Source organism: Ctenopharyngodon idella, chromosome 2, assembly GCF_019924925.1.
Source record: "Ctenopharyngodon idella isolate HZGC_01 chromosome 2, HZGC01, whole genome shotgun sequence".
Taxonomy (NCBI): Eukaryota; Metazoa; Chordata; class Actinopteri; order Cypriniformes; family Xenocyprididae; genus Ctenopharyngodon; species Ctenopharyngodon idella.
In genome coordinates this window covers 32,597,153-32,620,806 of record NC_067221.1, presented here as the reverse complement: position 1 = coordinate 32,620,806, position 23,654 = coordinate 32,597,153, and the positions used below count along the sequence as shown (strand labels likewise).

The following is a 23,654-nucleotide window of genomic DNA, read 5'->3' as shown; positions in this document are numbered from 1 at the left end:
TTTCAACTGCTAAATATTTGGTAACTGGTATTTGGTATTGACCTTATTGTTGTCATTTAAAATATGGGGCATGTTATTTTGAATTGGCAAATAATCCGTGCCTTCTGATTCTAGGATTTGAGTTAAGGTTAGAGTTAAGCCTTGAAAAACATTCTTAACTCTTTCCCCACCACTGACAAGATTTTCCGTCATTTATGACAATGCTTCCCCGCCATTGACGACAATGATTCCCCGCCATTGACGGGTTTTTCCAGCATTCCGTGTTTTCATTGTTATACGGTATAGGGCGCTGTTACAGGTCTTCTGAAATAGTACAGCATCTCCAGATCCAAAAACAAATAAAAAAAGGACTCTGTAAACCAGGAGGAGATAAAAACATTGCTCACACACGTAAGCTAACGCGAACATCAAATATTAAACGGTGTATAAATCAAAACTTCTTAACGTTAGTGAAGGAAATGTCGAACCCATGAAGTTTAACTGTGAAGCTTTGGGGGTGTTGATGGATTCTGTCTACTCCATCTATGTTTTGGTCATCATTCTGAATCCCATCCGGATGAAGTCTTTTGACAAAAACTTGATTTTCTGTTTTTTGTTTGTTACCCACATTCAAGTATTGATATAAAAAGCTGGATTTTGTTTTGTTTTGTTTTGTTTTTTCTTTTGATATATTGACTGTTTACATATTCATTCAACAAAATATTCTGGGGGCCATGGAAGTTTGTGAATATGATCAAAAATGCTGGTGTTGACTGGCAACTTAAAAATAAAACGCTGGTCGGGGAGAATTAATAGAGATTGTTGATCAAGGAAAACATACTGTTTGGGTATAAAACATTGTGCCTTTGTTATTGGGAGGTTTTAATCCCAAAACCTTGCAGATGTCACCCATCACATGCAAATAAAATGACATGTTTTTTCGTTTATCAGACTGAGAACTACTTCAACCCAAACTGCTCATTTTGGAACTATTCAGAGCGGAGCATGGTGGGATACTGGTCAACACAAGGCTGCAAACTCCTAGCAACAAACAAGACTCACACCACTTGTTCTTGCAGTCACCTGACTAACTTTGCAATCCTGATGGCCCATCGAGATGCACATGCGGTGAGTATCAATTGGTCCCAGACCTGCCCTGTGGTGGGACATCTGGTAGAGGAAATCAAAATGTAGTTCAGTTATGTACAGTAATTATAAGTCACCAGCGATTCCTCAATGCCCATTTTCTGCTTTCTCCATGCTTTTCATATAACCATGAGTCTGTTGAGTTTCCTTATCTCTCTACAACAAAACAAATGAATATAATGGAGCACTTTCTTAATAATAGTATAATTCTTAGTTTACTTTGATGAATGAAGCTGTTGTGTCACTAGTAGGTTTCTGGGAACAATGCAATTATATGTCAGTATGACATGCCAGCAGTAGCAGTTGTCTGATAACACCAAACACTATATGATATGATAGCGTAGTAATCGTTTAAGCTGTAATGAATATGAAAATTATAGGTTTTGTGGTGCACCTGCATCTTAAATCACATCTATGGAAGTACATTAATGACAAAAGTCTTGTATACCATAGTCGAAGTGTTGAGGAAGTGAATTTATAAGGGAAAAAAATAGTAAGTGTAAAAGATGGTGTTATTTAAAACAAATTGAACTGAATTCAGGTAGCTCAAAAAAAAATTGCTGAACTGAAAAAAAAAAAATTGTCTGAAATGTTTTCAACTTAAATATTCACTTCTTAAATGCAAGCTGTGAAATAAAAGAATAGTTTTCAGCCACCAGAAATTGATTAGGGTTAAGGTTTAGTTGTGTTGAACAAATCCAGCATTAAAATATATTTTTTCATTGAATAATTAGTCCTTTTATAACCCTTTGCTACCATTGTTCCATAACACTATCTTTAAGTTCTGAAAAAACTTGCTTCTGAAAAAAATCTTTATTGACAGTACTCACAAGATTGTCAAAGCTGTGCTGTTAGTAGGGTTGAGAAATGGAAATCATGCCAAATGAATCTCACATTATTTCCATAGTTTGAACAAATCCATCCGATAATTCAACCAATACCTACAGTACTGGAGAAACCAATTAAAAGCTTCAGATGCTGGTCTGATGTGAACCTAAACAACAAGTGAAACAAATGAGGAGGATGTAATCCCTGGCCTCAAGCACATCAACAATACTGCTCACCCAGGAAAGACAGGGCAGAAACCCAAATTGGAGGCACCAAAGTTTCAGATTCGCTGTCTTTCTGGCCAATTACCTTCTACAAGGTCACCCTTTCACAGGTCAACAAGCTGGACTGTTTGATTAGCTCACACATGAGGAAGTGGCTTGGATTGCCAAGATGTCTCAGCATGATGGGACTGTATGGAAACAGGGTAATTTCACTCCCAATTACTAGACTTACAGAGGAAAACAAATGTGCTAAAGTTAAGTTAGACATGATATTTAGACAGTCCAAGGATATTGTTGTGGGAGAGCCCGCTCCAATCCTGTGGTAACAGAAGGAAATGCAATCTAGCATTAGCGGTCCATGACACAAAATCAGCCCTTTTACACCGGGACATTGTTGGCCAGGTACAACATGGAAGAATGGGTTTTGGGCTAGGAACAAAACAAGACCACCAGGCAAAAGGCAACACCAGCTGAATGTCGACAACTTGTGGTGGAGGACGTACGCCATCAAGAAGTGACTAGGATCACTAAAGCAATATCTCAAGCCAAACAAGACTGTTGGATGAGATTGGAGGGCATTGAATTACCTAGAAAGACCTGTGGAATTCCACCTGTGGTGGAATATAGAATGAGTTTAACAGATGTCCAGCAGACAAACAATAAAGGCATTCTTGGAGGCCACCAAGCGAGGCAGTCATTGGCTATGGCTGAAAAGGAGGAACTCCACAAGGTCCAACAATTGAGCACTGTAAGAGACCAAAAAGTGGCTTGGGGACATACATCTGAGCTTGATCAGCCCACTGCTTGTTACTAGATGGCTCCTCTCAGTGTTAATCTGTGTCATGGCAGTCATGCATTTGGAGTAGTCATTAGCGATGGCTGAAAAGGAAGACACCACTTGGACCAATAGCTGAGCACCATAAGAGACCAAGAAGTGGCTAGGGGACATAAATCCGGGCATCATCAGCTCACTGTTTGTTAAACTAGATGGCTTCTCTTAGTGTTAAACTTTGCGTCATGGCAGTCGTGCACTCTGAGAAACTACTAAAGAAAAAAAGAGGCTAGCAAGTTGCTGCAGGACACATACCTGAGCCTCAGCAGAGGGTGTATTGAAAACACCCAAGTACACTGATGTACGCAACTAAAGATGCCTCAATAAAATCCTTTAACCTTCTGCCCACCATCAGAACATTCCTAATTTAAATGAAATGCTGATCTACAGGGATTGTAGCACCTAGTCTTTACTAACTAATCGAAATGTGTCAATTAAATAGTCATGCAAAATTGTAATGATCTCGCTTTTTTATTTCTGATAAATTTTTATCTTGATTTAAACAGTCATAGTTTAATGCAGTGTCATTGAAGACATAAGCCAACTGAACTAGCCTTTTCAGTAAATATAACAGAATTGTTTTTTGTTTGGACGACGTGAACAGAACCTGTGTTAATGTTAAAACATCTTAGGCTTTTTTTATTTATTTATTTATTTATTTATTTGTATAAAATATATATTTATGCTATGTCTGAACAAAGGCGTAAGATGAATGTTTTGAGCAACAGGCTCAATGTTAAAATGTCTTAAGCTTTTTTTAAAATAAAGTTCTGTATTGAGCTATGTGTGAACAAAGATGTAAGATGGATGCTATAAGCACTAGGAGTTTTGAACGCTCTTATTTTTGAAGCCTGCTGTCAGACCCTCACTCTGTTCCAGATGTGAGCTTCCATTGTAATCAATGTAACAGACTCCACTGGAACTGAATTTTGTTGCTGATGTGTGAATAGTAGAAATACATATAAAAGATGGAAAGCCATTGCATGTGTGACTAGCAGATGTGATACATTTACTGGAAAAGGTAATTCATTTTTGCATATGAAACAGGGCCAGTTTTTCTAGTTTCTACGCATTCAAAAACAAAAAGTCAATTCTCACTTATATTCTGACAAGTGAAGCGTTAGAGTTAAGTAGAACATGGCATAACTGTTAATGCTAATCTTTATTTTTCAAGGGTGAGGGGAGCGTTCACGAGCTCCTGCTGACGGTTATCACACGGATGGGCATCGCTGTCTCGCTTGTCTGCCTTGCCATTAGCATTTTCACCTTCTGCTTCTTCCGTGGCCTGCAGAGTGACCGCAACACCATCCACAAGAACCTCTGCATCAACCTCTTTATTGCAGAGCTTCTCTTTCTTGTAGGCATCAACATGACCGAACCTCCGGTGAGTATACTTCCTAAATTATAATATTGAAAACGTTTTCTGTAAAGCTGCTTTGAAATAGTATGTATTGTGAAAAGCGCTATACAAATAAACTTTAACTGAATTGAATTAAATGTTTTTGTAGTATATCATTTTCAACCCTAGTAAGCTGCAACATTTTTGACATAGGCACGCCCACAAGAGCCACCACAACCCACAGCGACATGACGTGGTTGAGTAGAAATGCCTACTGGCTACCAACAGAATAGCAACTTGCCAAACTCTAGTCAGTTAGTTCACCCAAAAATGAAATTTCTGTCATTAATTACTCCCCTTCATGTCGTTCCAAACCCGCAAGACCTTTGTTCATCTTAAGAAGACAAATTAAGATATTTTTGATGAAATCCAAGAGGTTTTTATCTCCCATAGAAAGCAACAAAATTACTACATTCAAGGTCCAAAGAATAGTCAATTAAAATAGTCAATGTAACTACAGTGGTTCAACCTTAATGTTATGAAGCGATAAGAATACTTTTTGTGCGCAAAAACAAAACAACAAACGACTTTATTCAACAATTTTTTCCTCTTCCATGTCAGTCTTCTATGCAGTTGGCGCAGTGAACGCAGTGCAGAGCTTCCGTGTTCTATGTCAGGACACCGACTCTGTATTGGCTGGCTCCTGTGTCAGCATCACATGCATGCGTCGTTGGTGCTCACGTGAACAGTTTCGGCCGATACTGACAGGGAAGAGGAAATTTTTTTTAATAAAGCCGTTATTTTTGTTGTGTTTTTGCACACAAAAAGTATTCTCGTCGCTTCATAACGTTAAGGTTGAACCACTGTAGTTACATTGACTATTTTAACAATGTTGCTTTCGATGGGAGATGATAAAAAACACTCAGATTTCATCAAAAATATCTTAATTTGTGTTCCGAAGATGAACGGAGGTCTTGCAGGTGTGGAACGACATGAGGGTGAGTACTTAATGAAAGAAATTAAATTTTTGGGTGGACTAACCATTTAAGAAAGCATCAGTTGAACTTAACAATATGCGACCGTCAAACTAGAATCAACAGTGATTATATCCAAAGAAGTGAACTTAACATTCACTTATCATGAGGTGCAGTAATTTGACCACTGAAGGAGTTTTAATGATGTTACTGACTATGAATAGAGTTTCAAATTGTTTAGGATACTAGCTTAGTAATGTCTATTTCTCACAAGGGTTTGAAACAAAAAAAATTTGATACAGATTAAAAATGAGAAACGTTAAAGATGTTCAGTTAGATGTTATAACAGGGTTCTCCAGCCCTGGAAAAATACCCTCCTGCAGAGTTCAGTTCCAACCCTGCTTCAACACACCTGCCTGTACTTTTCAAGCAAACCTTGGTTAGGTGATTCCGGTCTGTTTGATTAGTGTAGGAGCTCAACTGCAGGACTATAGCTCTCCAGAAGCAGGATTGACTACCCTTGTGTAAGAGGTTTGAATATGTTGGTTTGACTCAAGGTTTTTGGTGAATAAAGTTCTTATAAAAACAGCTTTGAAGACTAAACTCCTCTAATTTCTTTTTGCACAGATTATTTGCTCTGTGATTGCTGGACTTCTGCATTTTTTCTTTCTTGCGGCATTTTCCTGGATGTGTTTGGAGGGCGTTCAGTTGTTCCTCATGCTTGTGGAGGTCTTTGAGAGCGAATTCTCTAGACGAAAATACTATTACGCATCTGGCTATCTGTTCCCCTGTGTGGTGGTTGGCATTTCGGCAGCCATCGACTATAAGAGCTATGGGACGAGGAAAGCGTGAGTAATGTTCTTTGTTGATATCAAAATATTGAACTGTGCTTCCGGTCTTGCAGTTTAAATGCAAATACAGACATCTGTCTGTATCTGTCTATTATGTTTTTAATATTAATTACACAATTGACCCTTCGCCGGGAGTTTGATTGACAAGTGATCTAACCAATCATAATGCCGAATCCACCATTTTGTCCGACAAAGCAGTCAGGAGTTAGAAGATTAACCTCGGTGGACTTGAACTTGAAAAATGGTGTGTACTGACGTCTTTCCGCGTTTGAAACAACATTCCTTCTCATGTTCATTCATGTTTATTTGATGCTATAAATTAACTAGTAAGAAGAGATCGGTGCACTACAGCAATCTGTCACGACACATTAAAGAGCCACAAAACGGTTTTTATTGTTCGAATTTCTTAAAAAATTACACAGTTTGAAAGCTGGGACTTTGTTTAATATCATAATTAACCTGCTCTGTCTTGTCTGTCGACGTGTTGTCAGTGTCCTCTTTGTTCCGCAATGTATTTTTCACTCTCTGAGGCGTGACAGCGCCATGGCTTGTCGGACAAAGCAACAGTAACTAAGGGGGGGGGCGGGTCTTTGCAAAGGGTCAATTAGTCTCATTAGTACTATACTATAGTATTAGACTTCAAAACCTTATTTTGGATGGGTTGGATAAGGGAGACATCCAAAATGTTTACAGGGTTAGGAAATGCTGATTTGGGAAAGTCATTCCATCCAATGAAAGTGGTTGTCACTCTCAAAACTTTGCAGTGTGTTCATGGTTGTAAGTAATTGCTTCTGTGGTGGTTATTTCTCTTTTTCCCTCTTTCCAGCTGTTGGTTGAGAGTTGATAATCATTTCATTTGGAGTTTCATCGGCCCTGTTACATTCATCATTATGGTAAGTTTTGCACATTTAACATGGCTACCTTTATTTAGGTGTTTAAATCTTCCACTAGAAAGGTTACAAAATCATTGAAATTACTTAAGTGATGTTGTACTTCATTTTCGCCAGTAAAGAGATAGATTGGTGTTTTTTTGCATCATGTTGAATTGTGAGATATGCATCATAATGTCTATGGTTTTTTGAGATATTTGATAATACTCAACCCTGATGTGTATGTTGTGTTCCCATGTCTTGGTAACATATGCTGTTTTCCTGTAGTTCAGTAAGATAAGCTTTCTTTACATTGGTCGAAAATTTATGCTGTTTTTTTTTTTTTTGTTGTTTCATTTTGATTGGTCAGTAATGTATACTGTCTTCCCATGGGTCAGTCTTCATTCATAGAGTGATCTCCTATTTACTTTCCATATTCCTGGAGAATGACTCCAAACCTGAAGGTTAAAATGGAATTTCGATTCTTGAAAATTAAAGTAGAAAGAAATGATTGTATGGAAATAGTTTTCTTTGACACAAGTATTCAGACTTACACTATATTGCCAAAAGTATTGGGACACCCCTCCAAATCATTGAATTCAGGTGTTCCAATCACTTCCATGGCCACAGGTGTATAAAATCAAGCACCGAGGCATGCAGACTGCTTCTACAAACATTTGTGAAAGAATGGGTCACTCTCAGGAGCTCAGTGAATTCAAGCAAGGTACTGTGATAGGTTGCCACCTGTGCAATAAGTTCATTCATGAAATTCGTCCATTCGTGAGATTAGCTCAAGAACAGTGCGTAGAGAGCTTCATGGAATGGGTTTCCATGGCCGAGCAGCTGCATCCAAGCCTTACATAACCAAGTGCAATGCAAAGCGTCGGATACAGTGGTGTAAAGCATGCCGCCACTGGACTCTAGAGCAGTGGAGACGTGTTCTCTGCAGTGACGAATCATGCTTCTCTGTCTGGCAATCCTATGGATGAGTCTGGGTTTGGCGGTTGCCAGGAGAACGGTACTTGCCTGACTGCATTGTGCCAAGTGTAAAGTTTGGTGGAGGGGGGATTATGGTGTGGGGTTGTTTTTCAGGGGTTGGGCTTGGCCCTTAGTTCCAGCGAAAGGAACTCTTAATGCTTCAGCATACCAAGACATTTTGGACAATTTCATGCTCCCAACTTTGTGGGAACAGTTTGGGGATGGCCTCTTCCTTTTCCGACATGACTGCGCACCAGTTCACAAAGCAAGGTCCATAAAGACATGGATGAGCGAGTTTGGTGTGGAGGAACTTGACTGGCCTGCACAGAGTCCTGACCTCAACCCAATAGAGCACCTTTAGGATGAATTAGAGCGGAGACTGCGAGCCAGGCCTTCTCGCCAACATCACTGCCTGACCTCACAAATGCGCTTCTAGAAAAATGGTCAAAAATTCCCATAAACGCACTCCTAACCCTTGTGGAAATCCTTCCCAGAAGAGTTGAGGCTGTCATAGCTGCAAAGGGTGGGCCAACTCCATATTAAACCCTACGGATTAAGAATGGGATGTCATTAAAGTTCATGTGTACGTAAAGGCAGGCGTCCCAAAACTTTTGGCAATATAGTGTAATTCAGTTCCTCATTTGGCAGCGGTTACAGCCTCAAGTCTTTTTGGATATGATGTGATAAGCATTGCACACCTGAATTTGGGGATTTCTACCATTCGTTTCTGTAGATCGTCTTAAGCTTTGTCAGGTTGGCTGTGGACAATCAGTGGGCAGCCATGTTGAGTTCTCTCCAGAGATGTTCGAATGGATTCAAGTCCACTATATTCCCTAAGCCACTCTTGCATTGTCTTAGCTGTGTGATTAGGGTCATTGTCCTGTTAAAAGGTATACCTTCGGCCCAGACCGAGGTCCTGAGCATTCTAGACCAGGTCTTCCTTAAGGATATCTCGTATTTTGCTACATTCAGTTTCTACTCTGACTAGTGCCCCAGTTTCTGCCTCTGAAAGGCACCCCCACAGCATGATACAACCATTATCTTTGGTTTTCTCCAGATATGATGCTTGTAACTGAAATTCATCAGACCAAAGAATTGTTTCTCAGTCTGGTAGTCCTTTGGGTGCTTTTTGGGCAAATTTCAAGTGTGTGTCTAGCCACTCAGATTGGTGGAGTGTTGTAGTGATGGTAGTCTTTCTGCAAGTTTCTCCCATCTCCACACATGATCTCTGGAGCTAAACCAGAATAATCACTTGGTTCTTGGTCACCTCTCTTACCAAGGCCCTTCTCCTCTGTTTGTTTTGGCTGGGTGGCCAGCTCTAGGAAGAGTCCTGGTTGTTCCAAACTTCATCCATTTAAGATGGAATTTAAAAATGTATGTATGTAAACTGCATTTAAAAATGGAGACCAATGTGCTTTGGGGAACCTTAATGCATATTTTTTGTAGCCTTCGCCAGATCTTGACAGAATCCTGTTTCTCAGCTCTGCAGGCAGTTCCTTTAACCTCATGACTCTGGTATGCATTTTCAGCTGTTAGACCTTATATAGACAGGTGTATGCTTTTCTAAATCATGTCCAATCAATGGACTCTAATTAAAGATGACATGATCCAGAGAAATTGGATGCACCTGAGCTAAAAAGTGTAAAGGCCAGAACACACCAAGCCGACGGTCGGCCGTCGGGCAGTTTTTGTTCATCGGCCGACTAAGTTTTCTCAGTGTGTTCCGCACCGTCGGCTGCAGTTGGTCCTCGTCGGCTTTTTTTTGGCCGATTCGAAATGTTGAATCAGCGTCGGAGCTCGTCGGGCCATCTGATCATTCTGATTGGCCGTTCAGCTACTGCCACCTGCTGGTACAGAAATGCATTTCATCTTGCGCAGGCGCAGAATAACGTGCTACTTGGCCGTCGGGTGTCGAGCGTCGGTTTGGTGTGTCAGGGCAACTTTGGACACAGACACTGCCGACGTGAGCCAACCCCGCAGTCTGCTTTCGTCGCCACTAGTTCGTTGGCGTCGGCTTGGTGTGTTCCGGCCTTAATAGCAAAGGGTCTGAATATATACGTCGGTGTAATATTCCATTTGTTGCTTTTTAATTAATTTGCAAAGTTATCACATCAGTTTTTTTGCCTTGTCATCATGGGGTATGGAGTGTAGGTTGATGTGTAAATTAATGTGATGTGAACATTTTTCCAAGGCATTAACATTAAATTACAACATTATAAAATGTGAAAAAAGTGGTATTTTTTTAATACACTGTAACAAGTAAGAGCCATTTACAGCTATGGATAGATAAAGTTATTATACTGATATGAATTATGGCATCACTATGGGGATAATTTTTCATAGTGTGAATGTTTTTTTGGGGTTTTTTTTTTAATGCCCAAAGATAGATAAAAAAAAAAAAAATGACCCAAGCCATTTTACAAAAAAATAGATGCAGTGAGATGCTGAGATACTGAAGTTTAAAGTCAATACTGTTTAGTTTATATTTGCACATACTTTGAATGTGGCTTTTCAGAACAAGAAACACACTTTATATTAGGTGTCCTTAACTACTATGTACTTACACCCAAGAATAAGTACAGTGATTATATTGTATTGCAAAACACTTGTGCTGCTATTAAGAGGTGGATACGGGTAAGGTTAGGGACAGGTTTGGTAGTATGGGTAGGTTTAAGGGTGGGTTAAGGTGTAAAGGAATGCTCAGCTGTGTAATTGTAGATGTAATTACATGTGGGTATTTAAAAAAACATGTATGTACACAATAAGTGCATTGTATCAAATGATTAATTTAAATGTTAAAAGTTAAATGCATCCCATGTACCTTCTGTGTCGGAGAGATCACTTCCTGTAACCAGGAATTTAACACGTGGGTGCATCACATATAAAGGTTATGTTTTACCCCAAAACTAGGAGTAAAAAGAAATTCTTGTAGGACCAATTCATATATTTTGTATGTGACATTTTTGTATGTGGCACTTGTTAGTCTGTAATTCTCAATCATGATATCTTACGACGATGGTCATATTTCATCTCAAAACCATATGAGGAAAAAAATAAGAAATTATATTTTGCATAAAGCCTATTTTAGGACATTTATATTTAATTAAGCAGATCCTCTCTGTACTCTCACAACCCATGAATTACAGATATATTTCAACAGAAGAGTAACTTGTCCTCTTCAGGTCTCTGAACTCAAGCTGGTTTATATTAAACTTGTGCTTGTTGGTCTATTTTGGGGAGTGGAAGGGTGAGATGGAGGAGGAGGCCGGGAGGCACAGAGGAGGGTTGAGGTGGTTCGGCTAGCTTGGCTTCCTCTTGTGCCATGCCTGTCCTGCCTGGCTGTCTCGTCAGATCTGTGTCATCACTCCCAGCTGTGTTAAATGCATCTCCACTCAAGCCGGAGCAAAGCAGCTCCTGGTGGCTCAGCAGCAAACACTCAACAGCACCATAATCAGTGATCTAAAGACCCACCCTCAAGCTCTCTCTATTAACCCTCACGTCTTTTTTTTGTGTGTGTGTGTGTGTGTCAGTTGACCTGTTTCTCTTACCATTAGTAATTTCCTCTTCACCACAACTCTATTCATATTTACTGCTAAATGAAAAAGTCTTACTTATTGAATTACCGGGTTGTGGGAAATAGGGTTGGGTATCGTTTGAATTTTAGCTATTCCGATTCCAATTCTGATTCTGCTTATCGATTCCAAAACTTATTGATTCCTAGTTTCAACTCCAAAATGGTAAAAAAATGAAGTCAGACATTTAGATATCAAACATATTTATTCTGTGTCTTTTTTGCAAAACATTCTGTTGCAGCTGAATACCATGAACGAAAATCAGCAGCCTAAAGAACAACTAATAAACTAGACTAACTAATATAAATTTCAAACATCATTAAAGACAACACAGTCAGTAATACAAAAAGAACAAATAAGCAAATTAGCAATAGTACAAATAAATACAACTGAAAGTTCAGAAATTGAAATCAAATGTAAAATAACTGCAGTTTTCTTTTTATAAATAAAATATAGAACAATCCTTATTAAAGTTACAAAAGTTATTCAGTCAAAATCAGTGAGTGATTCTCTTTTTCTTTTGTTCTTTGATTAATAGTAATGACACAGATGACAGCAGGTTTATTAGGCTGCTGTCACTTTAAGACCAAATGCATGGATCCAATATACTGTTACCCATGCTGTTTATATTCACTGAAGACATAACCAACTGTGTTTATGAGGATATTTTGACATAATTTTGTGTGTATTTGTCCATTCAAGCGCAAGATGATGCCAAAGACAACTCAATTCAGTATACGTGCACTATATGAGAAGCAACAGAAAACAGCGAATTGATTTCTCTTTCATGTCTTCTTGCACTTGAATGGTTTGAAAGCCACATTAAAATGCACAAACAGGTATCGGTAAGCAGAATCAAAATTTTAATTTTATAACATTTTATAACCCATTAATGTCTAATTCACCTACAATTTACTTGGGTTGTGTTGCGTTGAGTTATTTCTGTTATTTTGACAAGTACATATATTTGATCTACAGCCTTTTTTAACCTTATTGGATGCAAATATAAAGATTCAAATAAAAGGGGAATAATCTAAATAAATTCCCTGCAAAATACAGAGGGTGAAACTTAATTAAGGATTTGTGAAGAGAAATGAAAGAATCCATGTAGTTAAGTGGAATAAATCATGCAATATTGCTAAATTTGTGAAAAATTAGGTGAGCAGCTCTCAAAACAGAATATAAAGTCAACATATGGCTTAATCCTATTGGCTCACGTACCTCTCATTTCACACAAATGCAAATCTTTTCATATTCACAAAGTAAAATGTGGTTGCTAAACTATCATTTCTTTTGTAAACATGGCTTTGTACTTTACTTGTGTCCCAATATCCATATAAAATAGAAACCTTCACATATACAAAAAATGTACTGTACAACAAACAGTATTTAAATAGAGCCTGTTGTCTGCATTTTATTTTGATGGGTAGGTTAAGAATATGTCATAAAATATACAGTAAAAATCTAGTTTATTATATATTGTATTATATATATGTATATATGTCATTAGAAGATTTCTTTTTCTTTCTTTCTTTGTTTCTTCTCTTCACTTCTCCCAGTAACACTCTTTCTTTCCTTCTTTTTGTTTCTGAGCAGGGGTGATCTGCGCATTTGAAAGGCTCTGAAAAATTGAGTTGGATTCTTTGGTGTTTACATGTGGTTTGTGTTGATGATTGACAAAGCAAAGAATTCGGTGACTTTCTTTTCAAAGCCCGTACTCTGTTTCTGTCTTTCTGTGCCTCAAAAAAACAACAACAAAAAAAAAAACAGATGTGTGTTTTTCATTCTCTTGTATATAAAGCTGTAATGCGCTCACTTATTTGTAATTTAGGTTTTTTCCATTTTGGATGGAAGTCAAACACAATATACCAAGTTAACAACATGTGCCCTGTTACTAACCTATACAAATAGTCAGTACTTAAATGGAATGTTTTCCCCAGCTGTCGTTACATTATCGATATGTGACCCACATTTTGAAGTAAAATATGTAGCTTTTCAAAACTCCAGAAACACATGATTTAACCTAATTTTTGAAGTTGTCAGTTTGCAAGATGTTTTCCACTTATTTAATGCCATTTTAGAGTCTTGTTTTTGAGAATTTGATGGAAAGAAAATTGTGTAGAGAGAGGTTCTAAAATCAGGATGATGATATTATATTTTAGGTTAGTTTTTGAAGTTTGGAAAGTCAAAAGATAGACACCACTACCTCTTTTAACAGCTTGCTCTCTTCCTGTTTCACATATTTAAAATAGATGATTCTTTTTTTGGGGGGGGACTCATTTTTTTATTCCCCGTGTTTCTTTAAGAGGTCTTCTCTGGTCAGCATGAATTACATTCCCATGTTCAGGGTGGTGAAGAAAAACACAAGCTCTTGCCAGCAAGCAGACATTTTCAGGGCCAGAGTTATGACTTACACTAGTCTGAGAAGGCGCCTACGCGCCGTTTGTCTGCGATAATCTTTAAGATCAAAATTAGGAACAAATGGTAGCACTTTATTTTCCTGTTGGTAGTTTATGTCTCAAGAAATATTAACATTCTTACAAGCTTCTGTACTAACTTGAGTCACAGCCTCATTCAAGATCTATTTTAATTATCGTGTTAAGAATTGAACACCTTTCCAAATAGCCTATGCGTAATACCGTCTCATTCCAGGTTATAAGATATCTTGGAAACTCCCAGTAGGGTCCATCCATTCTTGTATTGTGACATTTTTGCAGATGCTGTCTACTTTATGAATTATTGAAGGCTATACTTCGTAGTTCAGATCATAGTGTACTGCAGCCAACATAAACCACACTTTATTTTTATTTTTTAATGTTGTTGTTACATTCGTCTAACAGCACAGTGACCACAGGACCCAAGAAAGATGTTCTACTATTCTTGCCCATGTAACTGTCACGTGGTGCTCTCCGGAAAAGTTCAGCTGCAAATATGAATATTAAATGATGTTTGACAAATATGCCATCTGAATGATGAATTGCAAACGTGAGTTCCAAGAACTGTGGGAAAGCTGTGTGGTCTTCTCAACATGTTTTATCTTTTCCAACAGCTCAATCTCATCTTTCTGGCGGTGACTATGTACAAGATGGTAAAACACTCAATGTCTATGAAACCTGATTCCAGCAGACTGGAGAGCATACGGTAAGATCAATCTTCAACACTGTCGAACACACTTAGCAGCTTTGTTTTTAGCCCAGCTGTCTGCACAATTTCACATTCTGACACTTTCTTTCATGTTTAGAACTCAACTATTTTGTTGTCCCAGCTTTTCATCTTGATTTGCTTTATTCAAAGTGGCAAGATCTTAAAATGATCACATTTTGATTGTATCTCCACAATCTGGCTTCGTGGCACTGAGCAGCTTTCTGCAGTAAAGATTGCACATGAGGTAGAGGTTGCATCTGGAGCTGGACTGTAAATACTCAAATACAGCTAATTGGGGTTTATGGGAATAATTAGAGAAAGCATTAACTTTTCAAGCACCGTGTTATTAACTTATTCGTTCACTTCCTGCAATGTGATATCACAGTCTGACCCTCTCATAAACATTTTCCTTGGGAGCTACATGCATATTTCCAGATGGGCCATACAATGGAATGATACGCAAGATGTTTTATTGGACCCAAAGCCATGATTACTTTTTTTAAAAATGCAGCAGGAGACGGAGAGAAATCTCCCCTTGTCGTGTCCATTTGAAGAGCTCATCCGTTCAGGACATTTGAGCCACAGAAATAGTTGTTGGAATCTCTATTGGGAATGAGTCCAGTGATATACTGCTGTCTTAGACTCTTTTATATCTGGGTGGTCTAATCGTAGGAGTGGGTTAAAATTATGAATGGATTTTTTTTTAATCATTAATTTGTGTGTTTGTGTATTCCGAGCAAAACTGAGCAAATAAATGCAATAGCCAATCAAAGGCAATTAAATTTCTCGCTCACAGAGAGGAAATAAGCTCAGTACCACTCAAATCGCAAGAGTTTTGCTCAGCATGAGCTCACTTGAGTTCTTCACTCTTGCGAATGCTCTCGTTAAAATCAACAAGGTGTAGAAACAGTGTAAATCAGATTAATCAATGCATAAAACAGCTAGTAAACTAATTCAGAAACGCGCACACACAAAAAGCTTGCTGTGTGGCCTACATATAAATAGGTACAAACAGAACTGTTTGATTGGCTGATGAATCTAATGGTCTGAAATTAGATTGTAATCATTTGTCATGCTTTGCTTGTCAAGGAGGACTCTACTTTGATGGAGTCCACTTTGATGGAGTCAGATGTTGTCAGTCTGTACACTGACAACATCTACAATTGTACAAAATCAGGATTAGAAATAGATTGTAACTGCATAAAAAAATAGAGAAAAAAGAGATCTAATGGGACAAAAATGTTTTAATTTTTAAACCCGTTACGCTGGCAGAGAAGGCTTTGCTGGCCTAGATATTGTTCACAAAAGCTATGGAATGTATTTTAAACCATTATCCTGTCATTTTCAGGTCCTGGGTGTTTGGTGCTTTTGCATTGCTGTGTCTTCTTTGTCTGACGTGGTCGTTTGGCCTGTTTTTCTTGAACGACTCTTCAGTAATTATGGCATACCTCTTCACTATCTTCAACACCTTACAAGGGATGTTCATCTTCATCTTCCACTGTCTTCTGCAGAAGAAGGTAAACCCAAGCCCACTTGTGAAAAGCTACAGGAATTGGTTTTCATACACCACATTCTTCATTAATGAATGCTGATGAATGTGTTAAATATTAATTCATAGAGCCATTTTCTGGCTGCAATGTTTATTTTTCGATTTTAATTCAAACAAAATCCTTTGAGTTTGTCGTACTTTAAGTCAATAGAAAATTTGAAGGTTGTCTTTTTTAAAGGCTTGTTTAAAGAGGTTATATCCTTTATGTATTAAATAAAATATATATTTAATTGTAACAGTTAAAGTCAACATAAAAAGTGTTTGCAATCCAGTTTTATTTCAGGCCCATTTGTGAGTGTAATATCTGTCAGTGTATTGAAAAATTCAATAATGAAAGGCATTAGACTTTTTCATTTTCAAAAAGTCGCTTACCCTGAATCTCTTGCTCAAGTTTTAAGTGTTACACAGTAAAAGAAGTTTAGAGACAGAATTGCCTGGTTTTTGATGATTATTTATCATATTTATTTATTATGAATAACATATTATTTATATTATGCATTTAATGCACTACATGTGAGCAGTTATATTTTGACAATATCAAGCTTTTAATTTAAAAAAGCTTGATATTGTCAAAAATACTATATATAAAATACATATATATATATATATTAGTCAAACCAAAAATTATTCAGACATTTTTGATATATTTTTACTAATGGGTGCAGGACACTATAGTTAATTTATGTAAGTGAGGATAGCAAAATAAAGTGAACTGTGACATATACCCAAAAAGTCTTCATACATTGCACCACCAGTAAAATTGATCAATTTGGAACCAGAAATTATTCAGACACTTTGACCTGACCATGTTTTGCTTAAGTGTTATTTGACATAATTAAGATAAATTTTTTCTGACACAGTTTAACTCTGAGATCTTGTCATATTTTATTACCCTTTTTTTAAACTATAGTGAATAAACTGTATTAATGAAATGTTCAAGGTGTCTGAATAAATTTTGGTTTGACTATATTTTATATATATAAAATGTTTTCCTCATAGTTTGATGGTTTAATCAAACTTGAAGGGTCGTTAAAAACAAATATCCCCTCCAGACGTTACTCTTGGCCACTACTGTACATTGTGTATGTCTCCTACCCTTTCCTTTGCTGTAAATAGTGTCATCTTTTTTGCTTGGGTCTTGCGTTTGGTTGTTAACTGACCTGATGTTGGATCCTGTCATCATAGGTGCGTAAAGAGTACAGCAAGTGTTTCCGGCAGTCTCGGTGCTGTAGTGCTCTTCCCTCTGAAGGACCACACAGCGCTAACAAATCCTCGGCCTCCAGGTCCACAGCTCGATATTCATCTGCTACACAGGTACATTTATAACTTCTCTAGTTGTATCATATGAAAAACCACACACAATAAACCAGGGTTCCTCAGATCCGGTCCTGGAAGGCCACTGCCCTGCAGAGTTTAGCTCCAACCCTAATCAAAGACACCTTAGCAAGCTAATCAAGGTCTTCAGAGTTACAGGCAGGTGAGTTTGATCAGGGTTTGAACTAAACTCTGCAGGGCAGCAGCCCTCCAGGACTGGATCTGAGGAACCCTGTAATAAACCATCTACTGCGACCTACACTGCAATGTGCTTTGAATGGAATTTAAACGTATGAAATGTAATTTTTTTTTGCTGTTATTATTATTTGTTTAGGGATATAATCTCTCTGTTTTCTGCAGTATTGTAAACAGTAAGGTTTTCTCTTTACTATCTGGTCATGATTGATTGTATTACCTTAAATAATTTAAAGAAGCAATCATTTAACGGTTAAAAAAAAAAAAACGTGTTTAATTAAAACTCCTCTGAAAATGATCCAATGATTCAAAGAGGCCATATTATGCCCTTTTTCACAAATTTACAAGTTTTACATATTTTGAATCTTGGAAGATGCATAAGGCACTAATTTGCATAATTTGAACATTATTTATAGTATTTACCTAGCCTACCCTGTACAGACAGTGATGTGAAAATGTGGTCATGCGCACCACATTCAAACATTTTATACACTGGATTTAAAGGAACACTAACACTTTTAAAAAATAGGCTCATTTTCCAACTCCCCTAGAGTTAAACAGTTGAGTTTTACGGTTTTCGAAGAGTACAGAAGAGTCAAGTTTTAAATAGGAAAAATATCGAAACTCTTTGGTCATTTTTGAGCGAGATGCTAACGGTCTAATCAGATTCAATGAACTATGCTAAGCTATGCTAAAAGTGGTACCGCCAGACCCGGAGATCGGCTGAATGGATTCGAAAACTCAACTGTTTAACTCTAGGGGAGTTGGAAAATGAGCCTAGTTTCAAAAAAAGTGGAGTGTTCCTTTAAACAGCTCGTCCTGTTACAGCAGATTTACGTCACAAACAACTGACATTACTTTACTAATAATTATTATTATAACTTAATTTTTTCAACATCTGCCACTCAAAATTTCATTTTGAGCTGGACATGAACAATTCAGTGAGTTGTTACCAGAAGACTTGTCCTGAATGGATCATAAAACCAGTGACTTGTTGACAGGAGAACAGCTGCAATTGTAATCAGTCCAATTCACATTTGAGTCAGTTCAACAGGTGAAAAGAACTGACTTGTTCACGAATCAGACATGGCTATTGTGTCTCAAAACGGATGTCTATTTCTTCAGTACCAAATATTGAGTAACTATGTTTTAATGAAATGTAAAAAGTATGATATGATCTGTGAAATAGATATACTCTGGTAAATTACAGATACTTCAAATTGTACTCAAGTATAGTAACAGAGTAAATGAAAGTGAGTGGTTGGTCAACAGGGAGAATACATATTATTCATTCATTCACGACCCTCAGAGTGCATTATGGGTATTCTCTAGCCGTCATCAGTTGTACACTCGTTATTGCGGTGCATTATGGGATTGAATGAGAACACTCCATAACATTCTCTGGTTTCGGACACCACTACAAATGTCTGTCCCTTCAAATAGTGCCCTATTTAAGGCTATAGGGGGCGATTTCGGACACAGCCGAGATTGCAAATCTGTTTGTCATTCTGCATGAATATTAGCTTCAATAATCAGTGAACGTGTCTTTCTCTCACCGCAGAGCCGCATCAGGAGGATGTGGAACGACACTGTGAGGAAACAGTCAGAGTCTTCCTTCATCTCCGGAGATATCAACAGCACTTCCACACTAAACCAAGGTGAGAGATCTTACTCAGTGAAACACTGTACTCTCAGATACGCTACTATAGATTTATAGACACTGTTTTTTTTTTTCTGCTTGTTGACTGAGAGTCTGATGTTCAGTAATGTTTATATGAAAGTTATAATTATTTTTCTTGTATCTTAGTATCTTACTATAGGGTTAGGAATAGGATTTGATTTATGGTATGTGCATGCTGTGGTGGAAATTCACCTGTAAGATTAAAGTCAGGCCACTCAATAGTAAAATTATCAAACCAAATTTATTTATGAAAATCAAAATTCAGGGTAGTCTCTCTTACAAACGAAACATACCTCAGAGAGCTATGAAGTGAGCTCCAAACAAAACAGAATATTTATTCAGTCAAACATACATATTAATTTTTCAGCAAACAGAGACTTTCAAAATTGATTGGATAAACAAATGAATAAATTATCATAAGGCCTTTTACTTCCTTCTATCATATATGTACATTTTCTGGTTCATTGACATCCCATAATAGTCGTGCCCAGCTGACGTGCGTAAATATCTGACTCCCTAAATCTCTCCCGGCCCAACTGACCTTGACTGCAGAAAGAAATCATTGTTTCCAAGCTGCCTCTCACAGCATTTGTAGATTAGCTTTGAAACATCAAAGAGAGTGTGAGAGAGTGAGTGAGAAACATAAAATACAATATATCTGAGTTTTTGACAGAAAGAGGTGGCCAGTGCTCAGTACATACAACATCTCCATGCTTATCAGTGAAAATCTAAGCCTTACGTGTACATTCTTAAACAGTTAACACTCTTTTGAAACCATTACTTTTGGCCTCCTTCACTAATCCCTCTATCAGAAACAATATATTTTAATAAACAATAAAAGTAGAAAATCTGTTTTCTGTACATGCAATGGTTACACATGTCTATGTCAAAAACAAATGGTATCTTATTTAAAAGTTATTTAACGAAATCTATGCAACTCATATGACTAACAAAATTGATCATGTATAAGCAGTAGCATTGATTGAATACACATAAGAAAATAAAATTTCTCATGCATTGCAGTTATGCACAATTTATAGTAATTATCATAGTAACAAGGACACAGTACAAGAGATCATTAAGAAACAGACAATTTATTACAGTATGATGATTTATACAGACTGCTGAAGTTAGCTGAATGTAAAATAAAAATCGTTTATATATATATGAATGCAGATGAAATTATTTTATATAGACCCACAGCAAGAACTTAGCCTTATTTATAAAAAAAAAAAAAAAAAAAAAAAAAAGGTATTTATGAGATCAGACAATGCATTACATGGCATAAGTAATGCATTAAAAATACTTTTATAATGCATTATACATAAAGGCTTTAAGGAAAGTGTTGCCACTATTTTAATTAAAATATTAACTTAATTACTATTATTTTATTACTAAAGCTCCAAGACAAAGCAGCAGTGAACAATGCTTGCAATTACCACTAATTTAAAAAGTGAACACTTGTATTATTGTAAGAAGTAATGAAAGATATATTTGGTGTACCGATGTCTCTTTTTTAAATTTAGTTATATACCGTTTGTTCATGGCATTAATCCATCTAACTAGCTATTCTATCAACCTATTTATAGCACTGCAAAGAGTATACATGTTTGTAACAATTATAAAGAAACAAATCAGTTCAGTTTTCAGTCACATGACTGGTACAGAGACCTGGTGAGCAAAACATCCATCAACTGCAGCACAGGCCTGTCAATTTCCCATCTGTTTGAAGGCACGAATATTTAGATCACCTCTCGAAAGAGGAAAAACAAAAATAAGTGAACAAAATGCAAGTTTTGGGCTCTTTTGAGTTATTTACAGCACCTGCTGCAGTATTTTTATCACTAAAATCATGACATTCTAAAACGCTGAATATGAAAAACACTTAAAGTGCCTTAATGTACTAAAACAGTGTTATTAAATGATCAATAGCACTAAATAGTTTAACAAGAAAAACGCTTAACAAGAAATGTTGTTTATATTCTGGGTTCATCTGCTTGCCTTTTGTCAAATCTACTGGTACAAGTCAGTAAAAAAAAAAAAATGATGATGGTACCAGCATTTCTGCAGCACCGGTAGTATCGAGTACCGGTATATTCAGTAACTGCTGATAGACGCTGCTTTTAAATGCTCTCGTCTGTGTTTAAATGCTTTCTGAGTGTAAAAGGTTTCTATTTACAACATGTTTTTACAAGCGTTGAGCATTGTAGGCAATCACAATCATATCTGTTGAGCGCACGATCTGCATGCTCCCGAATTCTTCCATTTTAACCAACAAAGTGTAAACACGATGTAAATAAGAAATTCATTGTTCAATTAAGACAGCTTTTTTTTTTTATCAGCACTGGAGTTTTGGCGAGAATGCGGAATTCAGTGAACAGCCTTAGTGATTATAATGGGAGGCTCGTCTTGCTTTCTGTTTATTACCCATTCAGTCTAAATACAAGTTTAGTTTTTCATGCTGACAAGCACACTGCAGAGTTTCTGGATTGACAACCATATATAAATACATCAGAAAATCAGAAACTGTGGTGATTGACATTGATGACCAATGGATGAGACAAAATGGGACAACATTTTTTAAAGTACTTAATTCAACAGTTCTGCTCTGGTACCGAAATTGGTACTGAGAACTGGAAATTTTTACTGTAAACTATGAATAGTAGAATGTGTGGCTTAAAATGCTTAATTGCTTAATAGTTTCATTTTATTAATTTTCTATCTCTAGTGGGATCAGACAACTCTATCAGTTATGTCTAGCTTGACCAGAATATTGAGACCCAAGCTGAGCTGTGTGCAAATAGTCACTTTGTTCTTTTTTCATCAGCACTCTACATGAAGTCTTGAGGCCTTTGTCCTAGGTTGGAAAGCGACAATGCAGGCTGCTTTTTAAAACTAATCAATTATTTAGGCTTTGCAAAAGTGTTGCTAATGAGAGTATGATTTCCAGCTCTCAATGCCCTCTTGATAGATGTGACCGAGCGAGAGCTTGAGTGTGTTTGAGTCATACTGACCTTCTAATATGCTCAGCTGTGATGCAGGACAAGTTTAGCTTTTCAAGTGTTCTTTGCTACACTTAGGCCCTATTTACACCTGATATTAAGATGCATTTTGTTTGATCGCATCAAGTAGATGAGGGAGACACATTCCAGTTTATACCTGGTGTGTTAATCCGTCTTTTTTGTCCAATTTCGACCAGTTCTGTCCTGATTTCTTTGAGAGAAGGGTCTGTGGTTGGGTAATGGGGTGGAACGACATGTCGATGTAATATATTACATTGATTACAACTTCATTGCGAGTTCTTTGAGAATGTGGTTGTGAGTCCTGAAAATGTGCAGTTCGGTTATAGAATGCGGTTATCATGCTCATAAAAAAACAATATGCATAAAAAAAAATAAAAAAAAAACACATCCGTATTAAGAAGCGCTGCCATATTATCCATTAGCATCTGCTCTAGAGTTTTGTTTTGTGTGAAACATGAGCATTAGGGATGAACATAAACAGTGCATAATTAGTGTAATTGATTACGTCAGTGTGTCGTTCCAGCCAGAGTGGGTAAATGTATGGGAGTTTTCAGATCTTTCGATCTAATGGACGAATTAAGCGCTCACAGCTTACAGTAAATATGAATGCTGAAGGAGACAACGGAAAAACACACAGAGAGCAGCAGCTTTCATTTCTGCTCTGATAGCCGCAAGACCACATCGAACGCTGTGAGTGCGTATTCGAAATCAGGCTTGGTGAGAATACTGTGCTAGTACATTTTTCGTCTTCAAACCAAACTTGGGTCTTCAGCCGACAAAGTTTAACTCCCATCTGGCTAGCACGCCTCCCATAATGTTTACGTGTTAGGTTAGTAGGCGGTCTTTTGTGGCTGTTCGAGCACAGGAGAGTTCGAATACGGTCCAATCCGGTCAAATATGTTTTCGACTACCTCTGGAAGTGGTTAAAATGGACAAGCTCAAAACGTTTTAGCCCCCTTTACACCCGTGTTTAGTGTAATCCACTTGTGATGTGATCGACGAAAACGTTCCTGGTGTAAACAGGGCCTTAGATTTGGAATGAAACTTCATCTAGCCTAATACTTTTCAGATCAAGTGTTTTTGTAGCACTCCTAATTATAATCTAAAAATATTTCGCTGTATTTTGGCATGGTGAAAGTTGTTCACTTCTGTTCAA

At 37.3% G+C, this 23,654-nt stretch overlaps 1 protein-coding gene across 5 annotated transcripts in view; it reads left to right on the top strand.

Annotated features, from left to right (window-relative positions):
* The window catches only part of LOC127506204 (adhesion G protein-coupled receptor L2-like), a 116,181-nt gene that overhangs the window by 85,897 nt on the left and 6,630 nt on the right, over nucleotides 1-23,654 (top strand). For all 5 annotated transcript variants that reach the window (XM_051882448.1, XM_051882459.1, XM_051882467.1 and 2 more), the window contains 8 exons: nucleotides 931-1,107; nucleotides 4,184-4,393; nucleotides 5,950-6,170; nucleotides 7,000-7,066; nucleotides 14,642-14,733; nucleotides 16,085-16,253; nucleotides 17,471-17,599; nucleotides 19,356-19,452. In XM_051882448.1, the coding sequence (XP_051738408.1) occupies nucleotides 931-1,107; nucleotides 4,184-4,393; nucleotides 5,950-6,170; nucleotides 7,000-7,066; nucleotides 14,642-14,733; nucleotides 16,085-16,253; nucleotides 17,471-17,599; nucleotides 19,356-19,452 (1,162 nt within the window). The remainder of the gene's footprint in view (nucleotides 1-930; nucleotides 1,108-4,183; nucleotides 4,394-5,949; nucleotides 6,171-6,999; nucleotides 7,067-14,641; nucleotides 14,734-16,084; nucleotides 16,254-17,470; nucleotides 17,600-19,355; nucleotides 19,453-23,654) is intronic.